The following is a 22,858-nucleotide window of genomic DNA, read 5'->3' as shown; positions in this document are numbered from 1 at the left end:
GGCTGTATCTGATTTATGTTGCTTGTATCTTGTGTCTGGTGGCTGTATTTGGCATATGAGGCCTGCTTCATACGTCAGAGGGCTGCACCATGGTGTATCCGGATATGCTTGGTGTATTATGGCTGTTTTTCGGTGTGATGCCTGGATTCCATGTATAAAGGCAGCATCCTTCATATGAAGAATCCATTCTGTGCATACACGTATGTAGCCTTTGAGGCGTGTATCCCACATGTGAGGCTCTCCCTCGTGTGTGATGTCTGTATCTGGCCTGTCAGCCGTGGTGTCTGTGTCTGGTGTCTGTGTTTGGGGTGTGGGCGCTGCACTTATGCTGGGGTCAGTATACCCCTTTAACGTCATGGCTTCACCTCTTGTGACGTTGTTGTGGCCTTTCACTGCTGCTTTTACTGACCTGTTCTTTTCAAGTCTGGCCTAGACCCGGCTTTTTCTCTCGGGAGCCCCTCGGACCGGTAACACCCCGATACTGGCTTCAGTGTAAATAAGGAATGTTTCTTTATTCATACATACTTCAAAGTCCCATAATTTGGGGGTATCACTGTACGACTCCCGCGTGAACCCCATTGTGGCAGCCCCCTTGAACCATCAGGAAACGTCCGAGCTGGCGTCTGCAGTGCCTCCCCCCTGACTCCTCCGCTGCGGACATGAACAGGATTACACAATGCCAGGCAGCCTGGGGTCATGAGCTGGGATTAATGGGAAAAACCGAAAGCAGCCCCCGGCTGTGGTGACGTCATGGGAGTGCAGCCCCGGGGCGGGGGCGGGTCTGAGCTGCCCTACATAAGATGCCGAGGCAGAGGAGGGTGGACAGCAGCGGCAGTGACCCCCAGCAACACCTGGAGCTCCAGCACTGCAAGGGGCAGGAGGAAACACTCACATCTGGAGCTCTTGATTCCCAGGGTACAGAATCTCCAGCACCTGGGGAGCCACAGGGCCACATCTGGAGCACCTGCGTCTTGGGAGCCAGAAGAAAACGCCTGGAGCATCAACACCTCTGGAGGTGAAGGGCAACATCTGGAGTCCGGTGCCAGAGGAGCATATCCACATCTGGGGCTCAGCTCTCAGGAGCCCGGCGGCAGACCCCATCCCTTGCACAAGAAGCGGGGTCCGAGTCCTCGCCCTCATCATGGAGGCGGACCCTCAGCACATGAAGACCCTTTATGACGCCCGGGGCTTCCTGACGTCAGTGCCAGTGCTGGACCTGGAGGAGCTGGAGGGCGCCAGGAGGGCCTTCGAGGAGCTGGAGCAGGAGTTTGGTAGGTGCAGGGAGGGCAGCCTTATCTCTCGAGCTTATTTATGAGGGCCTTGCGTCATGCTTGCATCATGCTAAGTGGTACATGCACGAGGCAAAGCCCCAAGCCAAATTTATGAAGCTCCGCAAAGCCACTCTGTGTGGCCCTGCGCGGCTTCACAAATATGGAGAAAGGCAACGCAGCGCAAATCACTGCGTCGCGTTACACTGCGCCTGGAAGGTGTTCCATGGGCGTTGCGTGGGTGTCGCAACTCATCGTTTTTGACGCAGATTTACAAGGTCTTGTAAATCTAGGAATGTGTTAAAATATTATGGCTCCCAAGGTGAGGCCTAACGAGGAGAAATATCTTTATTTGGTTGTATCTTGTGTCTGGTGGCTGTATCAAGAGTATAATTGCTGTATCTGCTTTATGTTGCTTGTATCTTGTGTCTGGTGGCTGTATCTGCTTTATGTTGCTTGTATCTTGTGTATGATTGCTGTATCTGCTTTATGTTGGTTGCATCTTGTGTATGGTGGCTGTATCAAGAGTATAATTGCTGTATCTAATTTATGTTGGTTGTATCTTGTGTCTGGTGGCTGTATCTGATTTATGCTGCTTGTGTCTGGTGGCTGTATCTGCTTAATGTTGCTTGTATCTTGTGTCTGGTGGCTGTATCTGCTTTATGTTGCTTGTATCTTGTGTCTGGTGCCTGTATCTGCTTTATGTTGCTTGTATCTTGTGTCTGGTGGCTGTATCTGCTTTATGTTGCTTGTGTCTGGTGGCTGTATCTGCTTTATGTTGCTTGTATCTTGTGTCTGGTGGCTGTATCTGCTTAATGTTGCTTTATGTTGGTTGTATCTTGTGTATGGTGGCTGTATCTGCTTTATGTTGCTTGTGTCTGGTGGCTGTATCTGCTTTATGTTGCTTGTATCTTGTGTCTGGTGGCTGTATCTGCTTTATGTTGCTTGTGTCTGGTGGCTGTATCTGCTTTATGTTGCTTGTATCTTGTGTCTGGTGGCTGTATCTGCTTAATGTTGCTTTATGTTGGTTGTATCTTGTGTATGGTGGCTGTATCTGCTTTATGTTGCTTGTGTCTTGTGTCTGGTGGCTGTATCTGCTTTATGTTGCTTGTGTCTGGTGGCTGTATCTGCTTTATGTTGCTTGTATCTTGTGTCTGGTGGCTGTATCTGCTTAATGTTGCTTTATGTTGGTTGTATCTTGTGTATGGTGGCTGTATCTGCTTTACGTTGCTTGTGTCTTGTGTCTGGTGGCTGTATCTGCTTTATGTTGCTTGTGTCTGGTGGCTGTATCTGCTTTATGTTGCTTGTATCTTGTGTCTGGTGGCTGTATCTGCTTAATGTTGCTTTATGTTGGTTGTATCTCTTGTATGGTGGCTGTATCTGCTTTATGTTGCTTGTGTCTTGTGTCTGGTGGCTGTATCTGCTTTATGTTGCTTGTGTCTGGTGGCTGTATCTGCTTTATGTTGCTTGTATCTTGTGTCTGGTGGCTGTATCTGCTTAATGTTGCTTTATGTTGGTTGTATCTCTTGTATGGTGGCTGTATCTGCTTTATGTTGCTTGTGTATGGTGGCTGTATCTGTTTTATGTTGCTTGTATCTTGTGTCTGGTGGCTGTATCTGCTTTATGTTGCTTGTATCTCTTGTATGGTGGCTGTATCTGCTTTATGTTGCTTGTATCTTGTGTCTGGCGGCTGTATCTGCTTAATGTTGCTTGTATCTTGTGTCAGGTGGCTGTATCTGCTTTATGTTGCTTGTGTCTTGTGTATGGTGGCTGTATCTGCTTTATGTTGCTTGTGTCTTGTGTATGGTGGCTGTATCTGCTTTATGTTGGTTGTATCTTGTGTATGGTGGCTGTATCTGCTTTATGTTGGTTGTATCTTGTGTATGGTGGCTGTATCTACTTTATATTGATGTATCTTGTGTCTGGTGGCTGTATCTGATTTATGTTGCTTGTATCTTGTGTCTGGTGGCTGTATCTGCTTTATGTTGCTTGTATCTTGTGTCTGGTGGCTGTGTCAAGAGTATGATTGCTGTATCTGCTTTATGTTGCTTGTATCTTGTGTCTGGTGGCTGTATCTGCTTTATGTTGCTTGCATCTTGTGTCTGGTGGCTTTATCTGCTTTATGTTGCTTGTGTCTTGTGTATGGTGGCTGTAAAGAGGAGAAATATCTTTATTTCTACTTGTTTTTAACTTTCAATGTGCGCTGCATTCTGCAGCACACCTAGAAAGAGTAAAATGCCTCTATGGATTGTTTATATGCTGGAAGGTGCCCCTTCCTGCGCTAATACAATCCTGCTGTAACACAGGCAGTGCTGCACCATGGTGCAAGGGTGCCAGCGTTGGCACTAGGCTGCAGAAACGGCGCCAGCGCAGGGAGAAAGGAAAACAATGCACCGTATTGGATAAATGCGGTGCGTTCCTGCCTTTTCCAGTGGCGCAGGACGGCGCAGGAATGTTTTTTGCTGCGCTGCTCGGTGCCACCATTCCCATATATAAACCCCTCCGTTTAGAGGCCTCTCGGGGTAGAGACTAACCCCCCTCCTTGTGTCCCCTGCAGGCTGGGTCTAAAATGGGGTGGCAAGGTGAGCAAAAGAACGATGGATTGAACCCGGACCTCTTGACTGGGGGTGAATGTTTGATTTGCTTTGCATTCCGTCCATCATCTGTGTGTCTTTTCCTTTCTCACCCTACAGGGAAGGAGCACGCCCAGTACAGCCTGCACAACGCCCACATGCGCCTGCCGTGGGTACTGGGCCTCGCCACCCACCCGCACACCCTCCAGGCCATCACCGCTGTGCTGGGGGCCCACGTGGTCCTGCTGGACTCCAGGTTCATCTGTAAATACCCGGCCTCCGACGTGCCCCACCGAGGGAACAGCGCCCCCTACGTGGCCTGGCACCAGGACATCAAGTAAGTCAGACTGCGGGGTGCTGGCTCCAGGGTGGGGGAGGGGAGGGCTCAGCAGGGGTGATGTGTCTGATTGTACTTCAAGGGTAAGGCCAAAGGATGGCATTCCTGCCCCTCAGCCTGGTGAGGTCTGATTATCAGGCTACCTGGTGGGCACCATCTGGTGTTAAATACACAGGGCGGTGCGGGGTGCACACACAGCATAGATTACAGCATCTTTCATCTAGGCAGTACATGACGGCATAAGGCTGGCTGCACTACCAGACACACATCACCCTGTGTCATCCTGTGCCCTCATGTGCCATCATGTGGCTTATTATGCCCTCATGCACCATCCTGTGCCATCATCTGGCATCCTGTCCCTCCATGTGTTATCCTATGCCCGTTGTATGCCATCTTGTGCCATCATGTGCTATCCTGTGCCCTCATGTGTCACCCTCTGCCCTCATGTGCTATTGTGTGTTCTCTTGTGGCATTCTGTGCCATCATATGCCATCCTGTGCCCTCATGTGTCAAAATGTGCCATCCATGCCTTGATGTGCCATCCTGTGTCATCAATAGCCATCCTGTACCCTCGTGTGCCATCCTGTGCCCTCATGGGCCATACTGTGCTCTCATGTATTATCCTGTACCATCATGTTCCATCCTGTGCCCTCATGTACCATCCCGTACCCTCATGTGCTATCCTCTGCCCTCAAGTGCCATACTGTGCTCTCATGGGTTATTCTGTATCATCATGTGCCATCCTGTGCCATCCTATACATTTATGTGCCATCCTGTGCTCTCATGTGTCATCCTGAGCCCTCATGTGCTATGATGTGACCTCATGTGCCATCCTGTGCCCTCATGTGCCATTTTATGCCCTCATGTGCCATCCTGTCATGTGCCATCCTGTGCCCTCATGTGCCATCCTCTTGCCCCGGGGTCTGCCGATGTTTGGCTGACAGTGTCCTCCTCCTTTTACTTCCAGGTATTGGGGCTTCGAGGGGGGCCCGGTGGCCTCAGTGTGGCTTGCCCTGGATGACGTAGACACAGAGAATGGTGTCCTGCAGGTTATTCCAGGTATGGATAAACTCCCATAGTCAATGCATGCATCACAACAGCCTGGAGCTGTAACACTGATTGGCTGAGAATGGGGGATGGGCTAATACTCTACTGGTGAGCCCCAATGTAATCACATAAGAATCTAGGACAGGGCTCCACAGCATGGGAGATAGATAGGCCATCTCTTTACCTTGAGCCCCAGTGTCGTGACATAGGGATCTGGGAATGGACTATACAGCAGGAGAGGCCATCTGTTAACCAAGGAGCCTCAATGTCGCGACATAGGGATGTGGGAGAGAGTTACACAGAATGGAAGACGGCGCATTCATTCACAATGAGTCAGAGTCCAGACAAGCAGAGGTGCAGCAGGCTAATATTGTTGAAGCCCTTGGGCCTTGACTCAGTGGTGTTGACAAATTGTCTACTTCTCTATCGGAGTCCACTGCTGTCCTGACACAGGGATGTTGTCTTTGTACAGAAAGTCTCCACACAGGTTCTGACGCCCTCAGCACCATGTGGGTCACAACTATATCTCTGGATGGAGCAAGTCCATGCTGCTATGTACGAACGCCCCAGTGTGATCAGAGGGATCCGTGCCATGGTCGGATTGGTAAGGGGGCTCTCGGGCAATGGGCGATGGGCTGGTATCTGAGTTGCAGCTGTGGGCCGCTTTTTTGGGCAGCGTGATGGCCGATATGGGATGACTATGCTGCTCCACCCAGTGGGGGCCTGAGCAGCCTTTGCGGAGGCAGATGGACCTCCGTTACCCCCCTTTTACCAAGGGGGCGGAGGTATCATTCCCAGTCTCCGGCTGGCCCCGCCCATTAATGTATGCAGATTGAGCAGTGGCAGTGGGGCTGAGCTTAAGTGGCCTCACTTATATTCAGGTGTGGTTCACCAGTGTAAACTATTCCAACAACACAGAGTCCTAGCAACAATCATCGCATTTTTTAAATCTTAGTAAAGTTAAGATAAAACACACCTCTCTTATAGAAATCCCCCAACTTCTTTTTATAACTCTTAAAACACTGAAGCAATGTTTTAAAAAAAGACGGGTGCGGATTTACAAGTCAATTGCGTCACATTTATGCTGTTGTTGCGTCACTTCTGTGACTCAGCGGCGGCGTAAACCATGCACCACGTTGCGACTTATTTACAACCTGACGCATCTAGGGAGATGCGTCATGTTGTGAAGCCCTGCACCACATTAAACATGCGTCAGGTTTAAGGTATGCAGGGTGGGCATTCCGTCGGAAAAAACCTCGTAAAAGTGACGGTGTGAAATCTACAAGATTTCACAGAGTCATTTTTCAGAGGCTGCTGCGACGAAACCTTACGCCTGCTTCAAGCAGGCGTAAGGAGTGGGGCAGCACGTTAGGTATGGGCGGTCCCTGAACATTGCTGGAATAGCGTTGCGCCTGCGACATGACTCCAGCCTTGCACCGACCTTACACCATCAGATGCGACACGCACCTGTCTATCCCTGCGCCACAGTGTGCTGCATTGTAAATGCGACGCATCCGTGGTGGCGCAAGGAGAATTGCGAATCGCATTGTTACTGGCGCATCACTGCTAATCTGCAGGGATGCGCCAGTCCTTGTAAATCTTCCCCGCAATCCGCAAATGTGGGGCACTTTTTTCAGCGTGCCCGGGCCAACTTTTTTCAAAGCCAATCAAACCCTGACCCGTGCTTTACTGTACAGCTGGAGCGGGGGGACACGAGGTCCTAACAGAGGGACGCTGCTTATGGTTCTACAGGCAGAGATGTCTTTGCCTGTAAACACGGGCACCACTGCCTTGAAAGAGTGATATTGGACAGGGTTGGCCAGACAGGGCTTTAGTAGGAGCCTACAATCTTCACCCAGATTAGTGTCAGAGGCTAGACTCCTGGGGGCTGTGGAGGCCTGGATGAAAGATCCCCGGGGTCCTCGCGGGGTTCTAGTGTTCAGAGATGGCTCTCTCTTTATTTAGAAGCCGCAGTCCTCTGTTAGATGAAAAACATCCTTTACCACGTGTCTTTTCCATGCATGCCTTTACCACGCTTCCTTTAACACGCAAATGCCTTTACCACGCAGTCTTTTCCATGCATGCATTTACCACGCTTCCTTTACCACGCAAATGCCTTTACCACGCAGTCTTTTCCATGCATGCCTTTACCATGCAGATGCCTTTACCACGCAGTCTTTTCCACGCATCCTTTACCACGCTTCCTTTACAACCCAGATGCCTTTACCACACAGTCTTTTCCACGCATGCCTTTACCACGCTTCCTTTACCACGCATATGCCTTTACCACTCATGATAATTAAAGGTAAATGTGTGTATAATTATTGTGGGTGTGGCCCGTGCTGACACCTCATTTTAGACAGTGCCCCCCTTACTCCAACCCTCTTTTCTTCTGCAGGAAGTCACAAACAAGGTGTCCTGGAGCACCGCACAGCAATGACCCCCGGAAACATGCTGTCCACCAATCAGGCGATTCCGCGGCACCTGGTGGATGCAGAGAAGGCGGTTGAGTGTCCTCTTCAGGCTGGGCAGATGTCGGTGAGTTCACAGCGCTCTGTCGTTTCCTGGACTCATGTCTCACAGTTGTGGTTATTCCCACAGGCAAACAAGCAAGGGGTTACTGCAATGTTACGAAGTAACATGAAAAGCCATGATACTGGAGCCCGGTGCATTGTGGGTGTCAGGCAGACCAGTGAATCCCCCACTTATAAATGAGGCAGCCGGGAAGTGGGCGGGGCCAAGACATCCATCAATTTATGGCACCGCCCTTCCCATAATGAGCCTTTTGTCTCCATTACTGTGTACTCACAACCCCCCTTAAAGGTGTCCCAGAACTGTGTACTCACAGCCCCCCTTAAAGGTGTCCCAGAACTGTGTACTCACTACCCCCCCTTAAAGGTCCCCAGAACTGTGTACTCACTACCCCCCTTAAAGGTCCCCAGAACTGTGTACTCACTACCACCCCCCCTGAAGGGTGCCCATGTACTGTGTACTCACTACCCCACCTTAAGGGTGCCCATGTACTGTACCTCCCTGTACTTACAGCTTTCTTTGAGGGTGCGCCAGCACTGTGGACTCACAGCTCCCCATGACGGTGCACTAACCTGTGTACTCACAGCTTTCTATGAGGGTGCGTCAACTCTGTGTACTCTGTCCTCACAGCTCCCCCGGGTGCACTCACACTGTGTACTCACAGCTTACCATAGAGAAGCGCCCACACTGTGTACTCACAGCTCCCCCTGGGCATGCACCTGCACTGTGTACTCACAGCTCCCCCTGGGGTGCCCAGCACTGTGTACTCACAGCTCCCCCTGGGGTGCACCAGCACTGTGTACTCACAGCTCCCCGGGGTGCACCCGCACTGTGTACTCACAGCTCCCCCGAGGTGCACCAGCACTCTGTACTCACAGTTCCCCCTGGGCATGCACCAGCACTGTGTACTCACAGCTCCCCCTGGGGTGCACCAGCGCTGTGCACTCACAGCTTTCCTTGGGGTGCACCAGCACTGTGTACTCACAGCTCCCGCTGGGGTGCACCAGCGCTGTGTACTCACAGCTCCCCCTGGGGTGCACCAGCACTGTGTACTCACAGTTCCCCAAGAGGTGCACCAGCACTGTGTACTCACAGCTCCCCCTGGGGTGCACCAGCGCTGTGCACTCACAGCTTTCCTTGGGGTGCCTCAGGACTATGTACTCAGTTTCCCCTTGAGGTGCACCTCAGGGAGCTGCCTGTCTTTTCTCTGTCCCATATCCAGTGCTTAATTTGTGCCTGTGTTTTCCGGTGCTTTTCTGTAAACAAAGGCACATATGTCTGAGAAACCACCATATGGTGGCAGTGTGTGTGTATTTTTAACTAACGTTCATTAGTAGAGAACTAAATGATTTAATATAGCTTTAAAAAAATGACAAAACTTAAAGGTAAAAAAGTGACGCGGGCAGTGCCAGCTGCAGTGGACCAGTGAGTAACAGATTGGGCCCTGCCACTTACATTTTCGGCAGATAAGCACGGCTCATATCCTACATTTCTCTCGTCAGATCCACGACGGGCTGACAGTCCATGCCAGTGAACCCAACACGTCCCACAGACGCAGATGTGGCTTCGTTATTCGCTACGTCCCCACCACAGCCTACCCCGTGGAGGTGAGTTCAATCCTCTCCTTCATACTGTCTGAGTATGAATGTGTGCCAGTGGGATTATTAGACGACAAGAGTGACAGTGTGGACTGTATGTGTTTGTGTGTGTGCATCCATGCACGTGTGTTTGTGTGCGTGCATTTCTACTCGTAACTGTGTGTGTTTGGGGATTTAGATAGTTTTGGTTGTTAGTTATGTAAGAATGGCAGGTTTGAAGGTTCAATAGTTTGGGGATTTAGATCGCTTTGGTTGTTAGTTATATAAGAGAGGCAGGTTTGAAGGTTCAATAGTTTGGGGATTTAGATAGTTATGGTTGTTAGTTATATTTATAAGAGAGGCAGGTTTGAAGGTTCAATAGTTTGGGGATTTAGATAGTTTTGGTTGTTAGTTATATAAGAGAGGCAGGTTTGAAGGTCAGTTGTGGGATTTAAATAGTTTTGGTTGTTAATTATGTAAGAGAGGCAAGTTTGAAGGTTCAAAAGTTTGGGGATTTAGATAGCTTTGGTTGTTAGTTATATAAGAGAGGCAGGTTTGAAGGTTTAATAGTTTGGGGATTTAGATAGTTATGGTTGTTAGTTATATAAGAGAGGCAGGTAAGAAGGTTCAATAGTTTGGGGATTTAGATCGCTTTGGGTAGTTAGGTTGTTCTATAAGAGAGGCAGATTTGAAGGTTCAATAGTTTGGGGAGTTTGATAGTTATGGTTGTTAGTTATATAAGAGAGGCAGGTTTGAAGGTTCAATAGTTTGGGGATTTAGATCGCTTTGGTTGTTAGTTATATAAGAGAGGCAGGTTTGAAGGTTCAATAGTTTGGGGATTTAGATAGTTATGGTCGTTAGTTATATAAGAGAGGCAGGTTTGAAGGTTCAATAGTTTGGGGATTTAGATAGGTATGGTTGTTAGTTATATAAGAGAGGCAGGTTTGAAGGTTTAATAGTTTGGGGATTTAGATAGTTATGGTTGTTAGGTATATAAGAGAGGCAGGTAAGAAGGTTCAATAGTTTGGGGATTTAGATAGTTTGGGTAGTTAGGTTGTTCTATAAGAGACGTTAGTCAAAAAGAAAGTCCCCTTGGGTTAAGTAGCAATAGTACAAAAATACTTTCAAACAACCATTTACGCCACACAAATATAACGTGGAAGCAATGTAGACAGATGGGACCAACAGTACATATGAAAACAATCTAAAAATGTATTTAAATTATAAAAACAATTTATTAGGGATCCATTACATTAAATAAAAACAGAATAAGAAATTGGGAAACACATAAAAACGGTACAATAATCAATAAAAACCACATTCAAATAAAAAGGAGTGTACAGGGAAAAGGATAGAACTCAAATAGAACGACACAATTTTGAATTCCTCCTTGTTTAGTTTTCCCAGATTAACTCCTTAGGCGTCGACGCGTTTCGGCGGAGTGTTCATGTTAATCCGCCTTCATCAGGACAGTAATAACGTTTCCCAAATAAATTCTCAGACACTGGGTTGGTCTAATGGATATAGTAAGGGGTTTTCAGCCTCCCTGTTGACAGCTCAGGTATGTATTCAGCGAGCTCAAATATATAGAGAGGGACACATTAAAAACGCTTTTTAAAGATGTGAAGCGTAAATACATCTATTTTCGTTCGTCAAATATTCCAGCTAACTGGCTGGTGGAATTAATTAAAAAGCTAGTGCTTGAGCACGCAGTAAACAGGAGTTCAGATGCCGCTTTTCTCTCATTAGTCAGGCTTTTATATACTCTATGTTACATCATGGGTTCAGGCAATATAGTCCAGTGATACCCGCTGTATGTAGGCAGCCCCTCGGTGAACCCTTTCTTAATCAGTATTAGGCTAGCCGTGAAGACGCATAGAAGCACGCAGGACGCCCGCAACCACAGCGCTTAAGGGCTCACAGAGTGGCTTCCTTGGGCAGCTGGGAATAATTGGAGAATTTTCTCGGGACCCACGCTGACTCCGACCTTGTAAGAGCCTGATAATACTGATTAAGAAAGGGTTCACCGAGGGGCTGCCTACATACAGCGGGTATCACTGGACTATATTGCCTGAACCCATGATGTAACATAGAGTATATAAAAGCCTGACTAATGAGAGAAAAGCGGCATCTGAACTCCTGTTTACTGCGTGCTCAAGCACTAGCTTTTTAATTAATTCCACCAGCCAGTTAGCTGGAATATTTGACGAACGAAAATAGATGTATTTACGCTTCACATCTTTAAAAAGCGTTTTTAATGTGTCCCTCTCTATATATTTGAGCTCGCTGAATACATACCTGAGCTGTCAACAGGGAGGCTGAAAACCCCTTACTATATCCATTAGACCAACCCAGTGTCTGAGAATTTATTTGGGAAACGTTATTACTGTCCTGATGAAGGCGGATTAACATGAACACTCCGCCGAAACGCGTCGACGCCTAAGGAGTTAATCTGGGAAAACTAAACAAGGAGGAATTCAAAATTGTGTCGTTCTATTTGAGTTCTATCCTTTTCCCTGTACACTCCTTTTTATTTGAATGTGGTTTTTATTGATTATTGTACCGTTTTTATGTGTTTCCCAATTTCTTATTCTGTTTTTATTTAATGTAATGGATCCCTAATAAATTGTTTTTATAATTTAAATACATTTTTAGATTGTTTTCATATGTACTGTTGGTCCCATCTGTCTACATTGCTTCCACGTTATATTTGTGTGGCGTAAATGGTTGTTTGAAAGTATTTTTGTACTATTGCTACTTAACCCAAGGGGACTTTCTTTTTGACTAACGTCGATTGTGGAACCCCATCCTTTTGGTTTCGGGGTCCCTCTCTCTTTTATTAGATGTTCTATAAGAGAGGCAGGTTTGAATGCTAGATAGTTTGGGGATTTAGCTAGCGATGGTTCTTAGGCTGTTTTGAAAGAGAGGGAAGGTTTATGGTTAGTTATTGTTCTAGAGTACACGCTTTAGAGATTCGGTTGATCATGCCCTTTTCTCCCTCTCTACATGACACCAGTGTAGGTCCTCTATGATAAGGTCTTGTATTCTCCCACGTCTGAATGCCCTAATTTTAATGCACTTCTCTCCTCTCTGATTCCAGGACCCCGAGCGCCCCCGATCCTTCCCCGCCACCGTGCTTGTTGCAGGAACAGATGAATTCCAGCACTTTACAGATCATGCACCCAACTTTTTCTCCAAGACCTTCTGACACCTCTGCAGAGCATCATCAGGAGACACCTTCCTCTCTTCATGTAGTTCATAACTGCCAGTAACATGCTGCTGCATGGTGCAGGTTCATTCCTGATCTCAGATGGAGCCCTATAGGTTCAAATATGTATTTCCTCTTTTTTAACATCTTGCAGTGAGCCTCAATATTGTGTACAATAATGTTCGGATGGTAGGCCAAAAGGTGCTGCAACTGTTACCGTAAAACAAACAATTGCAGTTTCAGAAATTGATAATGTGAATTCCTTTTTGCACTGCACTGTACTTTCATTAGAAAACACACGACTGAATCCTGTTTTGGAATCTCAGCTGCCTGACTATATGTAAATTTTATTTTATTGATGTTTATTTATTGAGCTAAACATACAGCTGGAAGACAGATTTACAGTCAAAAGTGCGAATGTCTTTTTGTATTCTTTTTCTACAAAAGTAAAATAAAAATGTATCAATACATTTTGGATAAGAGTACCACTTTTGATTTTCAACACATCTTGATGATTCCAGCTTGAGAAATATGTAACGAGGAGGCTGGTCTCATTTTAAGCATGAATTTGGACACATGCCGGTACATGAGGAACTCTAGATCAATTTACTTCGATCTAGAAGTCTAGGGGATGTCCCACTAGGACCATCTTCAGCCTTACTCATTGCCACTGGCCTCACTAACAAGCCCGCTTTGTTACATTTCGATCATTGAGTGACTATATATATACATATGATATGATTGACATAAAAGAGGGGATATATCCTGTGGTAATGTTGCAGTTTTCATGCAGGATGCCTCTGACAAAGAGCTCGAGGCCCGAAACGCGTCTGCACTGGACTACTGGGTACATGTAAATTTAAATGTAAATTGATACTTGTATAGCGCACTACTCACCCACAAGGGTCTCAAGGCGCTTGTACAAATACCGCTGTGGAACCCATCCTGGTTTTCCCTGTGAGGCGTCCACTCCTGGGCACCCCCAAGGTGGAGGCCAGGCATCCTTAGCGTTGTGGGGGCCGTTATGGAGATTAAGCAAGCTGTTGCCCAGAGTTGCAGAGTGGGACTCCATGATTGGATTAGGCACCGAGGCGAGAATTATCAGGTCTGTGGAAGTTTTTGAGGCCAAGACCCGCCGAGGCAGGGAATTGAACCCTGGTCCCGGGTTAGACCTCTGCATTAGGGTCTGCCGCTCTAATCATTGAGCCACACTTCTCATGTACATGTGATTCACTAAAGTTTTTCTTATTAGAAATAAATCTGCTGCGAGCGCACTTCGTCTGGGGGCAACCTCTCTCCTTTGCATATATACATATATAAATATATATATATATATATATATATATATATATATATATATACATACATATATAGATAAATGAAACAATTTCTCGCCACACGCCAACACGTTTGCAACCCTTCGCCGGTTGAGAAAATGACGATGAGCAAAAACCCGTTCTGGTGCCAGATATTTGGTACTTTTATTGATGTGATCAAGTCCGGGTTCCCCGGACGAAACGCGTCATGCTGCTGCCCATTTTGGAATAAAGCACATTTTTTCATCCTTCGCTGTGGTCTGTACCTGTTTGTGCCGGTGTTTGTTTGGATCCGTGTACTGCAGGATTGTGGACTTCGATATATATATATATATATGAAACAATTTCTCGCCACATGCCAACACGTTTGCAACCCTTCTCCGGTTGAGAAAATGACGATGAGCAAAAACCCGTTCTGGTGCCAGATATTTGGTGCTTTTATTCGTGCATTCAAACGCCCAGCTTGTCCGCCATATATATATATATTTTCCATAAGATAAGCGTTGCCTGTAAATTTGGCGCTGTTTGACAAATCTTCACAAGACTTTCCAACGAAGGGTCACGGTGAGTCTTGTTGTGCATGGAAAGTTTCAGGGAGATCGGTCAAGTAGGGGCTGGGAAATAAGGGGTCAACAAAGGTGCCTTTTCCATGCTAATTCCCCTGAACTCTTTAGACAGAGCTGCAGCCCGAAATGCTATTATTTGTTGTAAATCCATTCAGTTGTTGTTGAGAAATTTAAGGAAACCAAATTTAGATATCTCCGATTGCTGGCTAATTCACAAATAATAACGAGCTTGTGCAGAGAACGGCATAACTGATTGGGGCTGCCAACACTTCAACCAGGAAGTGTTAACAGCCATCTTGGGACTCTGCTTCTGCCGAGTCCCCCCCCAAAAAATTTAAAAAAAGAAAAGAAAAGGGGACTGGGTAGGGATACCCTGACCTCCAAGCCTTGATCTTGGGGTCCCAGAGGGACCCTGCAGGGTAAAAAAGCATTTTTTTAAATGTGTTGCGAATTTATAGCAAATATGGCAAAAAAAGTGGGGGCTCCAGCTCTTGTTCATACAGCAGGAATCCACGAGCCAGCCTGGAACGCGGGAGCCTTGAGGTACCCCTCGCGATCCCCATTAGGCACACTGTGTGCCCAGGGCTCCCAGGTGAAATGGCCAGGCCCAGGGGGATGGGGAGCTCGTGCCAATAATTGGTCCGGGGAAAGGGTCCTGCAGCCCACCTTCCCCATTTGTTTATGGCTGGGGAATGGGGTCCCCAGGGCCTAAATTGGCCCAGGGAGGGGGGCCATGAAGACCCCCGCCCCCATTAAAAATGTATATATTTATGCCTGGGCTCGGTTGGATGGGAATGCCGAAATTGACCTGGGCAGGGGGCCACGTGGCCTCCTTCCCCATTCAGTTAAGGCTGGGCCCTGGAGGATGGGGTCCCCTAGGGCCAAAATCGGCCCTGGAGGGGGGCTGAGTGGCAGAGTGTTTGTATGGATGTGTGACTGTGTGTGTGAGTGGTTGTGTAAAAAGCAGCTGTGACTCCCAAGACTTTCGATGCCGCTTGGGTCAAACCACCTCTAATTTACCTTAATATTAGCTATCAAAATAGCGAGGCAGGCGCTGGGAGTGGAAAAGCGAAGAACAGGTTTATTACTCCAGGAGAAGAACACATCACATCAGACACCGGGGCTATCATCAGGAGGTGCTCTAACTGCATCTCTGTGGCATGGCTATTTATAAATTTCTTTCGTCAGTTTATTGCATGGTCAAACATCCTTGGAATCTCAGCCTTAAGCTAGTTCCCACATAAACCCAGCAGCAATCGTCCCCCACCTAGATGTAACAGATGATCGCTATCTCGCAGCTGGACATTCCGACAGGATCTAAAAACATGTGGATCGGTCATATCTAAGGGTTTTGGGTTATTGATTTAGTCAGGCCCCTTTGTTGGTGAAACAAGCCCTGCCGTGTGTAGGCAATAAACAATGTCCACAGGGCTCGGTTAGTGCCTGGGACCCGACTGAGTGGCCAGGTGCAGGGAAGGAGGTTATAAAAGGGGGCTTGCCTGTGCATGGAGGATGAAAGGACAAGTGGGTTTGGCGCAGGAAGTGACTCCGGGGCATTGTCTGGCTGACAAGGTTTTTACGACCCTAGTACGTGTGTTCAGGCTTAGTCAGGGTGCTGGGGATGATTGCGAGGTCAGGGTGAATCATGGGTGACTAGCAGGGAATGAAAATGGCTGTGATATCTAAGATGGTTGTTGCTTACGCGCACGTAGAGGCCCTTGCTACGCAAGATGATGCAGACAATATTTCACTATCTTCACTCTGCTCTCAACAGTGACTGTGGCAAACATAAATGAATGCCGCTTATGTATACTTAAGGTTTATCGATTTCCACAGTCCCCAGTTTTTATACTAAGTTAGTTCATTTCTGTTCATATCTGTTGTGATGATGTACAGGTTGACATTATTATACACAAAATCTAAGTATGCAGTTGGGCTGTCCATTGCGGTCTTTGGGGGCCTATATGTTTTATGGGCAGATGAAAACAATTCTGCTATCAGTACAAACAGTATCGTCAATAACCTATGGAGTCAATGTAACAAACGAGGAGACAGTGCATACAAAATGACATTTGTCGTACCATACGTTTAGACCTGGAGATGAGCATAAGTCTTAGAAGATGCAGTCATTTCGTTGTAATACAAAAATGTTATCATACAATTTGTTGTGATAGGATAAGGACCATTAAGTGCATTATTTGAGGTCTAGACTCCATGAGGATCTAAACTAATAAGCATGTTCATGAGGACAACTGGTGTTCTACAATTATCATTATACACAGTTTACTCTTTCTTCCATATTTGTTCATTACTTATTCATACACAGTGAAAGCGACCGATGTAAGGTTTCAAAAGAAAATCTTTTTCTTGTCCAATTGGGGCATAATCTATACGAGGTGATTGGGAGAGAAATTCAACCTAATATAAGTGATTGACAGGGATTGATAATGTTCAAAGGCTCTTCTTTCCAGTGTCTTTTACAGCGAGCCATCACTGGTAGGCTCCCATTGTTCTCTTCTTTCCAGTGTCTTTTACAGCGAGCCATCACTGGTAGGCTCCCATTGTTCTCTTCTTTCCAGTGTCTTTTACAGCGAGCCATCACTGGTAGGCTCCCATTGTTCTCTTCTTTCCAGTGTCTTTGACAGCGAGCCATCACTGGCAGGCTCCCATTGTTCTCTTCTTTCCAGTGTCTTTCACAGCGAGTCATCACTGGTAGGCTCCCATTGTTCTCTTCTTTCCAGTGTCTTTTACAGCGAGCCACCGCTGGTAGGCTCCCATTGTTCTCTTCTTTCCAGTGTCTTTTACAGCGAGCCATCACTGGTAGGCTCCCATTGTTCTCTTCTTTCCAGTGTCTTTTACAGTGAGCCATCACTGGTAGGCTCCCATTGTTCTCATCTTTCCAGTGTCTTTTACAGCGAGCCATCACTGGTAGGCTCCCATTGTTCTCTTCTTTCCAGTGTCTTTTACAGCGAGCCATGACTGGTAGGCTCCCATTGTTCTCTTCTTTCCAGTGTCTTTAACAGCGAGCCATGACTGGTAGGCTCTCATTGTTCTCTTCTTTCCAGTGTGTTTTACAGCGGGCCATCACTGGTAGGCTCCCATTGTTCTCTTCTTTCCAGTGTCTTTTACAGCGAGCCATCACTGGTAGGCTCCCATTGTTCTCTTCTATCCAGTGTCTTTTACAGCGAGCCATCACTGGTAGGCTCCCATTGTTCTCTTCTATCCAGTGTCTTTTACAGGGAGCTATCACTGGTAGGCTCCCATTGTTCTCTTCTTTCCAGTGTCTTTTACAGCGAGTCATCACTGGTAGGCTCCCATTGTTCTCTTCTTTCCAGTGTCTTTTACAGCGAGCCATCACTGGTAGGCTCCCATTGTTCTCATCTTTCCAGTGTCTTTTACAGCGAGACATCACTGGTAGGCTCCCATTGTTCTCTTCTTTCCAGTGTCTTTTACAGCGAGCCATCACTGGTAGGCTCCTATTGTTCTCTTCTTTCCAGTGTCTTTTACAGCGAGCCATCAATGGTAGGCTCCCATTGTTCTCTTCTTTCCAGTGTCTTTTACAGCGAGCCATCACTGGCAGGCTCCCATTTTTCTCTTCTTTCCAGTGTCTTTTACAGCGAGCCATCACTGGTAGGCTCCCATTGTTCTCTTCTTTCCAGTGTCTTTTACAGCGAGCCATCACTGGTAGGCTCCCATTGTTCTCTTCTATCCAGTGTCTTTTACAGCGAGCCATCACTGGTAGGCTCCCATTGTTCTCTTCTTTCCAGTGTCTTTTACAGCGAGCTATCACTGGTAGGCTCCCATTGTTCTCTTCTTTCCAGTGTCTTTTACAGCGAGCCATCACTGGTAGGCTCCCATTGTTCTCTTCTTTCCAGTGTCTTTTACAGCGAGCCATCACTGGTAGGCTCCCATTGTTCTCATCTTTCCAGTGTCTTTTAAAGCGAGCCATCACTGGTAGGCTCCCATTGTTCTTTTCTTTCCAGTGTCTTTTACAGCGAGCCATCACTGGTAGGCTCCCATTGTTCTCTTCTTTCCAGTGTCTTTTACAGCGAGCCATCACTGGTAGGCTCCCATTTTTCTCTTCTTTCCAGTGTCTTTTACAGCGAGCCATCACTGGTAGGCTCCCATTGTTCTCTTCTTTCCAGTGTCTTTTACAGCGAGCCATGACTGGTAGGCTCCCATTGTTCTCTTCTTTCCTGTGTCTTTTACAGCGAGCCATGACTGGTAGGCTCCCATTGTTCTCTTCTTTCCAGTGTCTTTTACAGAGAGCCATCACTGGTAGGGTCCCATTGTTCTCTTCTATTCAGTGTCTTTTACAGCGAGCCATCACTGGTAGCCTCCCATTGTTCTCTTCTTTCCAGTGTCTTTTACAGCGAGCCATCACTGGTAGCCTCCCATTGTTCTCTTCTATCCAGTGTCTTTTACAGCGAGCCATCACTGGTAGGCTCCCATTGTTCTCTTCTTTCCAGTGTCTTTTACAGCGAGCCATCACTGGTAGGCTCCCATTGTTCTCTTCTTTCCAGTGTCTTTTACAGCGAGCCATCACTGGTAGGCTCCCATTGTTCTCTTCTTTCCAGTGTCTTTTACAGCGAGCCATCACTGGTAGGCTCCCATTGTTCTCATCTTTCCAGTGTCTTTTACAGCGAGCCATCACTGGTAGGCTCCCATTGTTCTCTTCTTTCCAGTGTCTTTTACAGCGAGCCATCACTGGTAGGCTCCCATTGTTCTCTTCTTTCCAGTGTCTTTTACAGCGAGCCATCACTGGTAGGCTCCCATTGTTCTCTTCTTTCCAGTGTCTTTTACAGCGAGCCATCACTGGTAGGCTCCCATTGTTCTCTTCTTTCCAGTGTCTCTTACAGCGAGCCATCACTGGTAGGCTCCCATTGTTCTCTTCTTTCCAGTGTCTTTTACAGCGAGCCATGACTGGTAGGCTCCCATTGTTCTCTTCTTTCCAGTGTCTTTTACAGCGAGCCATGACTGGTAGGCTCCCATTGTTCTCTTCTTTCCAGTGCCTTTTACAGAGAGCCATGACTGGTAGGCTCTCATTGTTCTCTTCTTTCCAGTGTCTTTTACAGCGAGCCATGACTGGTAGGCTCCCATTGTTCTCTTCTTTCCAGTGTCTTTTACAGCGGGCCATCACTGGTAGGCTCCCATTGTTCTCTTCTTTCCAGTGTCTTTTACAGCGAGCCATCACTGGTAGGCTCCCATTGTTCTCTTCTTTCCAGTGTCTTTTACAGCGAGCCATCACTTGTAGGCTCCCATTGTTCTCTTCTTTCCAGTGTCTTTTACAGCGAGCCATCACTGGTAGGCTCCCATTGTTCTCATCTTTCCAGTGTCTTTTACAGCGAGCCATCACTGGTAGGCTCCCATTGTTCTCATCTTTCCAGTGTCTTTTACAGCGAGCCATCACTGGTAGGCTCCCATTGTTCTCTTCTTTCCAGTGTCTTTTACAGCGAGCCATCACTGGTAGGCTCCCATTGTTCTCTTATTTCCAGTGTCTTTTACAGCGAGCCATCACTGGTAGGCTCCCATTGTTCTCTTCTATCCAGTGTCTTTTACAGCGAGCCATCATTGGTAGGCTCCCATTGTTCTCTTCTTTCCAGTGTCTTTTACAGCGAGCCATCACTGGTAGTCTCCCATTGTTCTCTTCTATCCAGTGTCTTTTACAGCGAGCTATCACTGGTAGACTCCCATTGTTCTCTTCTTTCCATGTCTCTTTTACAGCGAGCCATCACTGGTAGGCTCCCATTGTTCTCTTCTTTCCAGTGTCTTTTACAGCGAGCCATCACTGGTAGGCTCCCATTGTTCTCTTCTTTCCAGTGTTTTTTACAGCGAGCCATCACTGGTAGGCTCCCATTGTTCTCATCTTTCCAGTGTCTTTTACAGCGAGCCATCACTGGTAGGCTCCCATTGTTCTCTTCTTTCCAGTGTCTTTTACAGCGAGCCATCACTGGTAGGCTCCCATTGTTCTCTTCTTTCCAGTGTCTTTTACAGCGAGCCATCACTGGTAGGCTCCCTTTGTTCTCTTCTTTCCAGTGTCTTTTACAGCGAGCCATCACTGGTAGGCTCCCATTTTTCTCTTCTTTCCAGTGTCTTTTACAGCGAGCCATCACTGGTAGGCTCCCATTGTTCTCTTCTTTCCAGTGTCTTTTACAGCGAGCCATGACTGGTAGGCTCCCATTGTTCTCTTCTTTCCTGTGTCTTTTACAGCGAGCCATGACTGGTAGGCTCCCATTGTTCTCTTCTTTCCAGTGTCTTTTACAGAGAGCCATGACTGGTAGGCTCCCATTGTTCTCTTCTATCCAGTGTCTTTTACAGTGAGCCATCACTGGTAGGCTCCCATTGTTCTCTTCTTTCCAGTGTCTTTTACAGCGAGCCATCACTGGTAGGCTCCCATTGTTCTCTTCTTTCCAGTGTCTTTTACAGCGAGCCATCACTGGTAGGCTCCCATTGTTCTCTTCTATCCAGTGTCTTTTACAGTGAGCCATCACTGGTAGGCTCCCATTGTTCTCTTCTTTCCAGTGTCTTTTACAGCGAGCCATCACTGGTAGGCTCTCATGGTTCTCTTCTTTCCAGTGTCTTTTACAGCCAGCCATGACTGGTGGGCTCCCATTGTTCTCTTCTTTCCTGTGTCTTTTACAGCGAGCCATGACTGGTAGGCTCCCATTGTTCTCTTCTTTCCAGTGTCTTTTACAGCGAGCCATCACTGGTAGGCTCCCATTGTTCTCTTCTTTCCAGTGTCTTTTACAGCGAGCCATCACTGGTAGGCTCCCATTGTTCTCTTCTTTCCAGTGTCTTTTACAGTGAGCCATCACTGGTAGGCTCCCATTGTTCTCTTCTTTCCAGTGTCTTTTACAGTAAGCCATCACTGGTAGGCTCCCATTGTTCTCTTCTTTCCAGTGTCTTTTACAGCGAGCCATCACTGGTAGGCTCCCATTTTTCTCTTCTTTCCAGTGTCTTTTACAGCGAGTCATCACTGGTAGGCTCCCATTGTTCTCTTCTATCCAGTGTCTTTTACAGCGAGCCATCACTGGTAGGCTCCCATTGTTCTCTTCTTTCCAGTGTCTTTTACAGCGAGCCATCACTGGTAGGCTCCCATTGTTCTCTTCTTTCCAGTGTCTTTTACAGCGAACCATCACTGGTAGGCTTCCATTGTTCTCTTCTTTCCAGTGTCTTTTACAGCGAGCCATCACTGGTAGGCTCCCATTGTTCTCTTCTTTCCAGTGTCTTTTACAGCGAGCCATCAATGGTAGGCTCCCATTTTCTCTTCTTTCCAGTGTCTTTTACAGTGAACCATCACTGGTAGGCTCCCATTGTTTTCTTCTTTTGTTGGCGCTGTTGAGCACCGGCGGTGGAGCTAGGCGTCCAGCTCTGATCCAGATTCCACGTTGCAGGGCGAGGTCGTTCTTGCTCTCGGACCACGGTCCTTTTTGTCCTGTTCCCTGTCTAATCTGTCATAGGTACCTTAGACAGGGAACCGCACCCTATTCTTGATCCTTGTCCATTCCTACTAACCCTATTCTATCTTCGTGCTGTGTTTCTTCATCAAGTCAATTACAAAAACGCCATATGAAAAAGGGGGGTGTGTTTGGGGAGGTCAAGGGAAGAGAGGGTGGAGTGGGGTCAGATCTGAAATGGACCAAGGGGGGCAGAAATTTCACGCAAGTGGGACCATCAATTAGGCTCAATGGGCTGGGACTTCCGGCACAGGTGGATCAACAGGCTGCAGACATGAGTCCTTGCTCACTTTGCCACTGGATTCAAGCAAGCCGGGCTGAAGACGGCTGGAATGCCAGAAACCGGTCCTCGGAAGCTTGTTTCCGGTCCAGGGACGGCATGGCTTGGCAGTTCGGGCTGGACTGTTCCCATGAGGCACAGGGTCAGACTGATTTGCATATGGCCATGTCTGAACTGGGGTGGCAGAGTGGGCTAAAGAACGGTGATGGATTAAACCCATATCAGTTCACTGGGGGTGAGTGCTTGTATTGTCAACGCTCCGTCCATCATTTCCTTTGGTTTTTCTTTGTTCGCCATAAGTTGGCAGGGTATGCTCAGACGTGAGTCCCTTGCTCACTTTGCCACTGGATTCAAGCAAGCCGGGCTGAAGAAGGCTGAAATGCCAGAAACCGGTCCTCAGTAGCTTGTTTCCGGTCCAGGGAAGGCATGGCTTGGCAGTTCGGGCTGGAATGTTCCCATGAGGCACAGGGTCAGACTGATTTGTATATGGCCATGTCTGAACTGGGGTGGCAGAGTGGGCTAAAGAACGGTGATGGATTAAACCCAGATCAGTTGACTGGGGGTGAGTGCTTATATTGTCAACGCTCCGTCCATCATTTGCTTTGGTTTTTCTTTGTTCACCATAAGTTGGCAGGGCATGCTCAGACGTGAGTCCCTTGCTCACATTGCCACTGGATTCAAGCAAGCCGGGCTGAAG

At 47.3% G+C, this 22,858-nt stretch overlaps 1 protein-coding gene across 1 annotated transcript; it reads left to right on the top strand.

Moving 5' to 3' along the window:
• The first annotated feature begins 1,141 nt into the window (after positions 1-1,141).
• LOC147689254 (phytanoyl-CoA dioxygenase domain-containing protein 1-like) lies at positions 1,142-12,542 on the top strand. Its single transcript, XM_086940058.1, has 6 exons — positions 1,142-1,271; positions 3,962-4,178; positions 5,146-5,237; positions 7,624-7,763; positions 9,260-9,364; positions 12,435-12,542. Exons 1-6 carry the CDS (start codon positions 1,142-1,144, stop codon positions 12,540-12,542), a joined length of 792 nt encoding a protein of 263 aa, XP_086796184.1.
• The last annotated feature ends 10,316 nt before the right edge of the window (positions 12,543-22,858 follow it).

This window comes from Lissotriton vulgaris, chromosome 10, assembly GCF_964263255.1.
Source record: "Lissotriton vulgaris chromosome 10, aLisVul1.2, whole genome shotgun sequence".
NCBI classification, from domain to species: domain Eukaryota; kingdom Metazoa; phylum Chordata; class Amphibia; order Caudata; family Salamandridae; genus Lissotriton; species Lissotriton vulgaris.
This window is presented reverse-complemented; position numbering and strand designations above follow the sequence as displayed.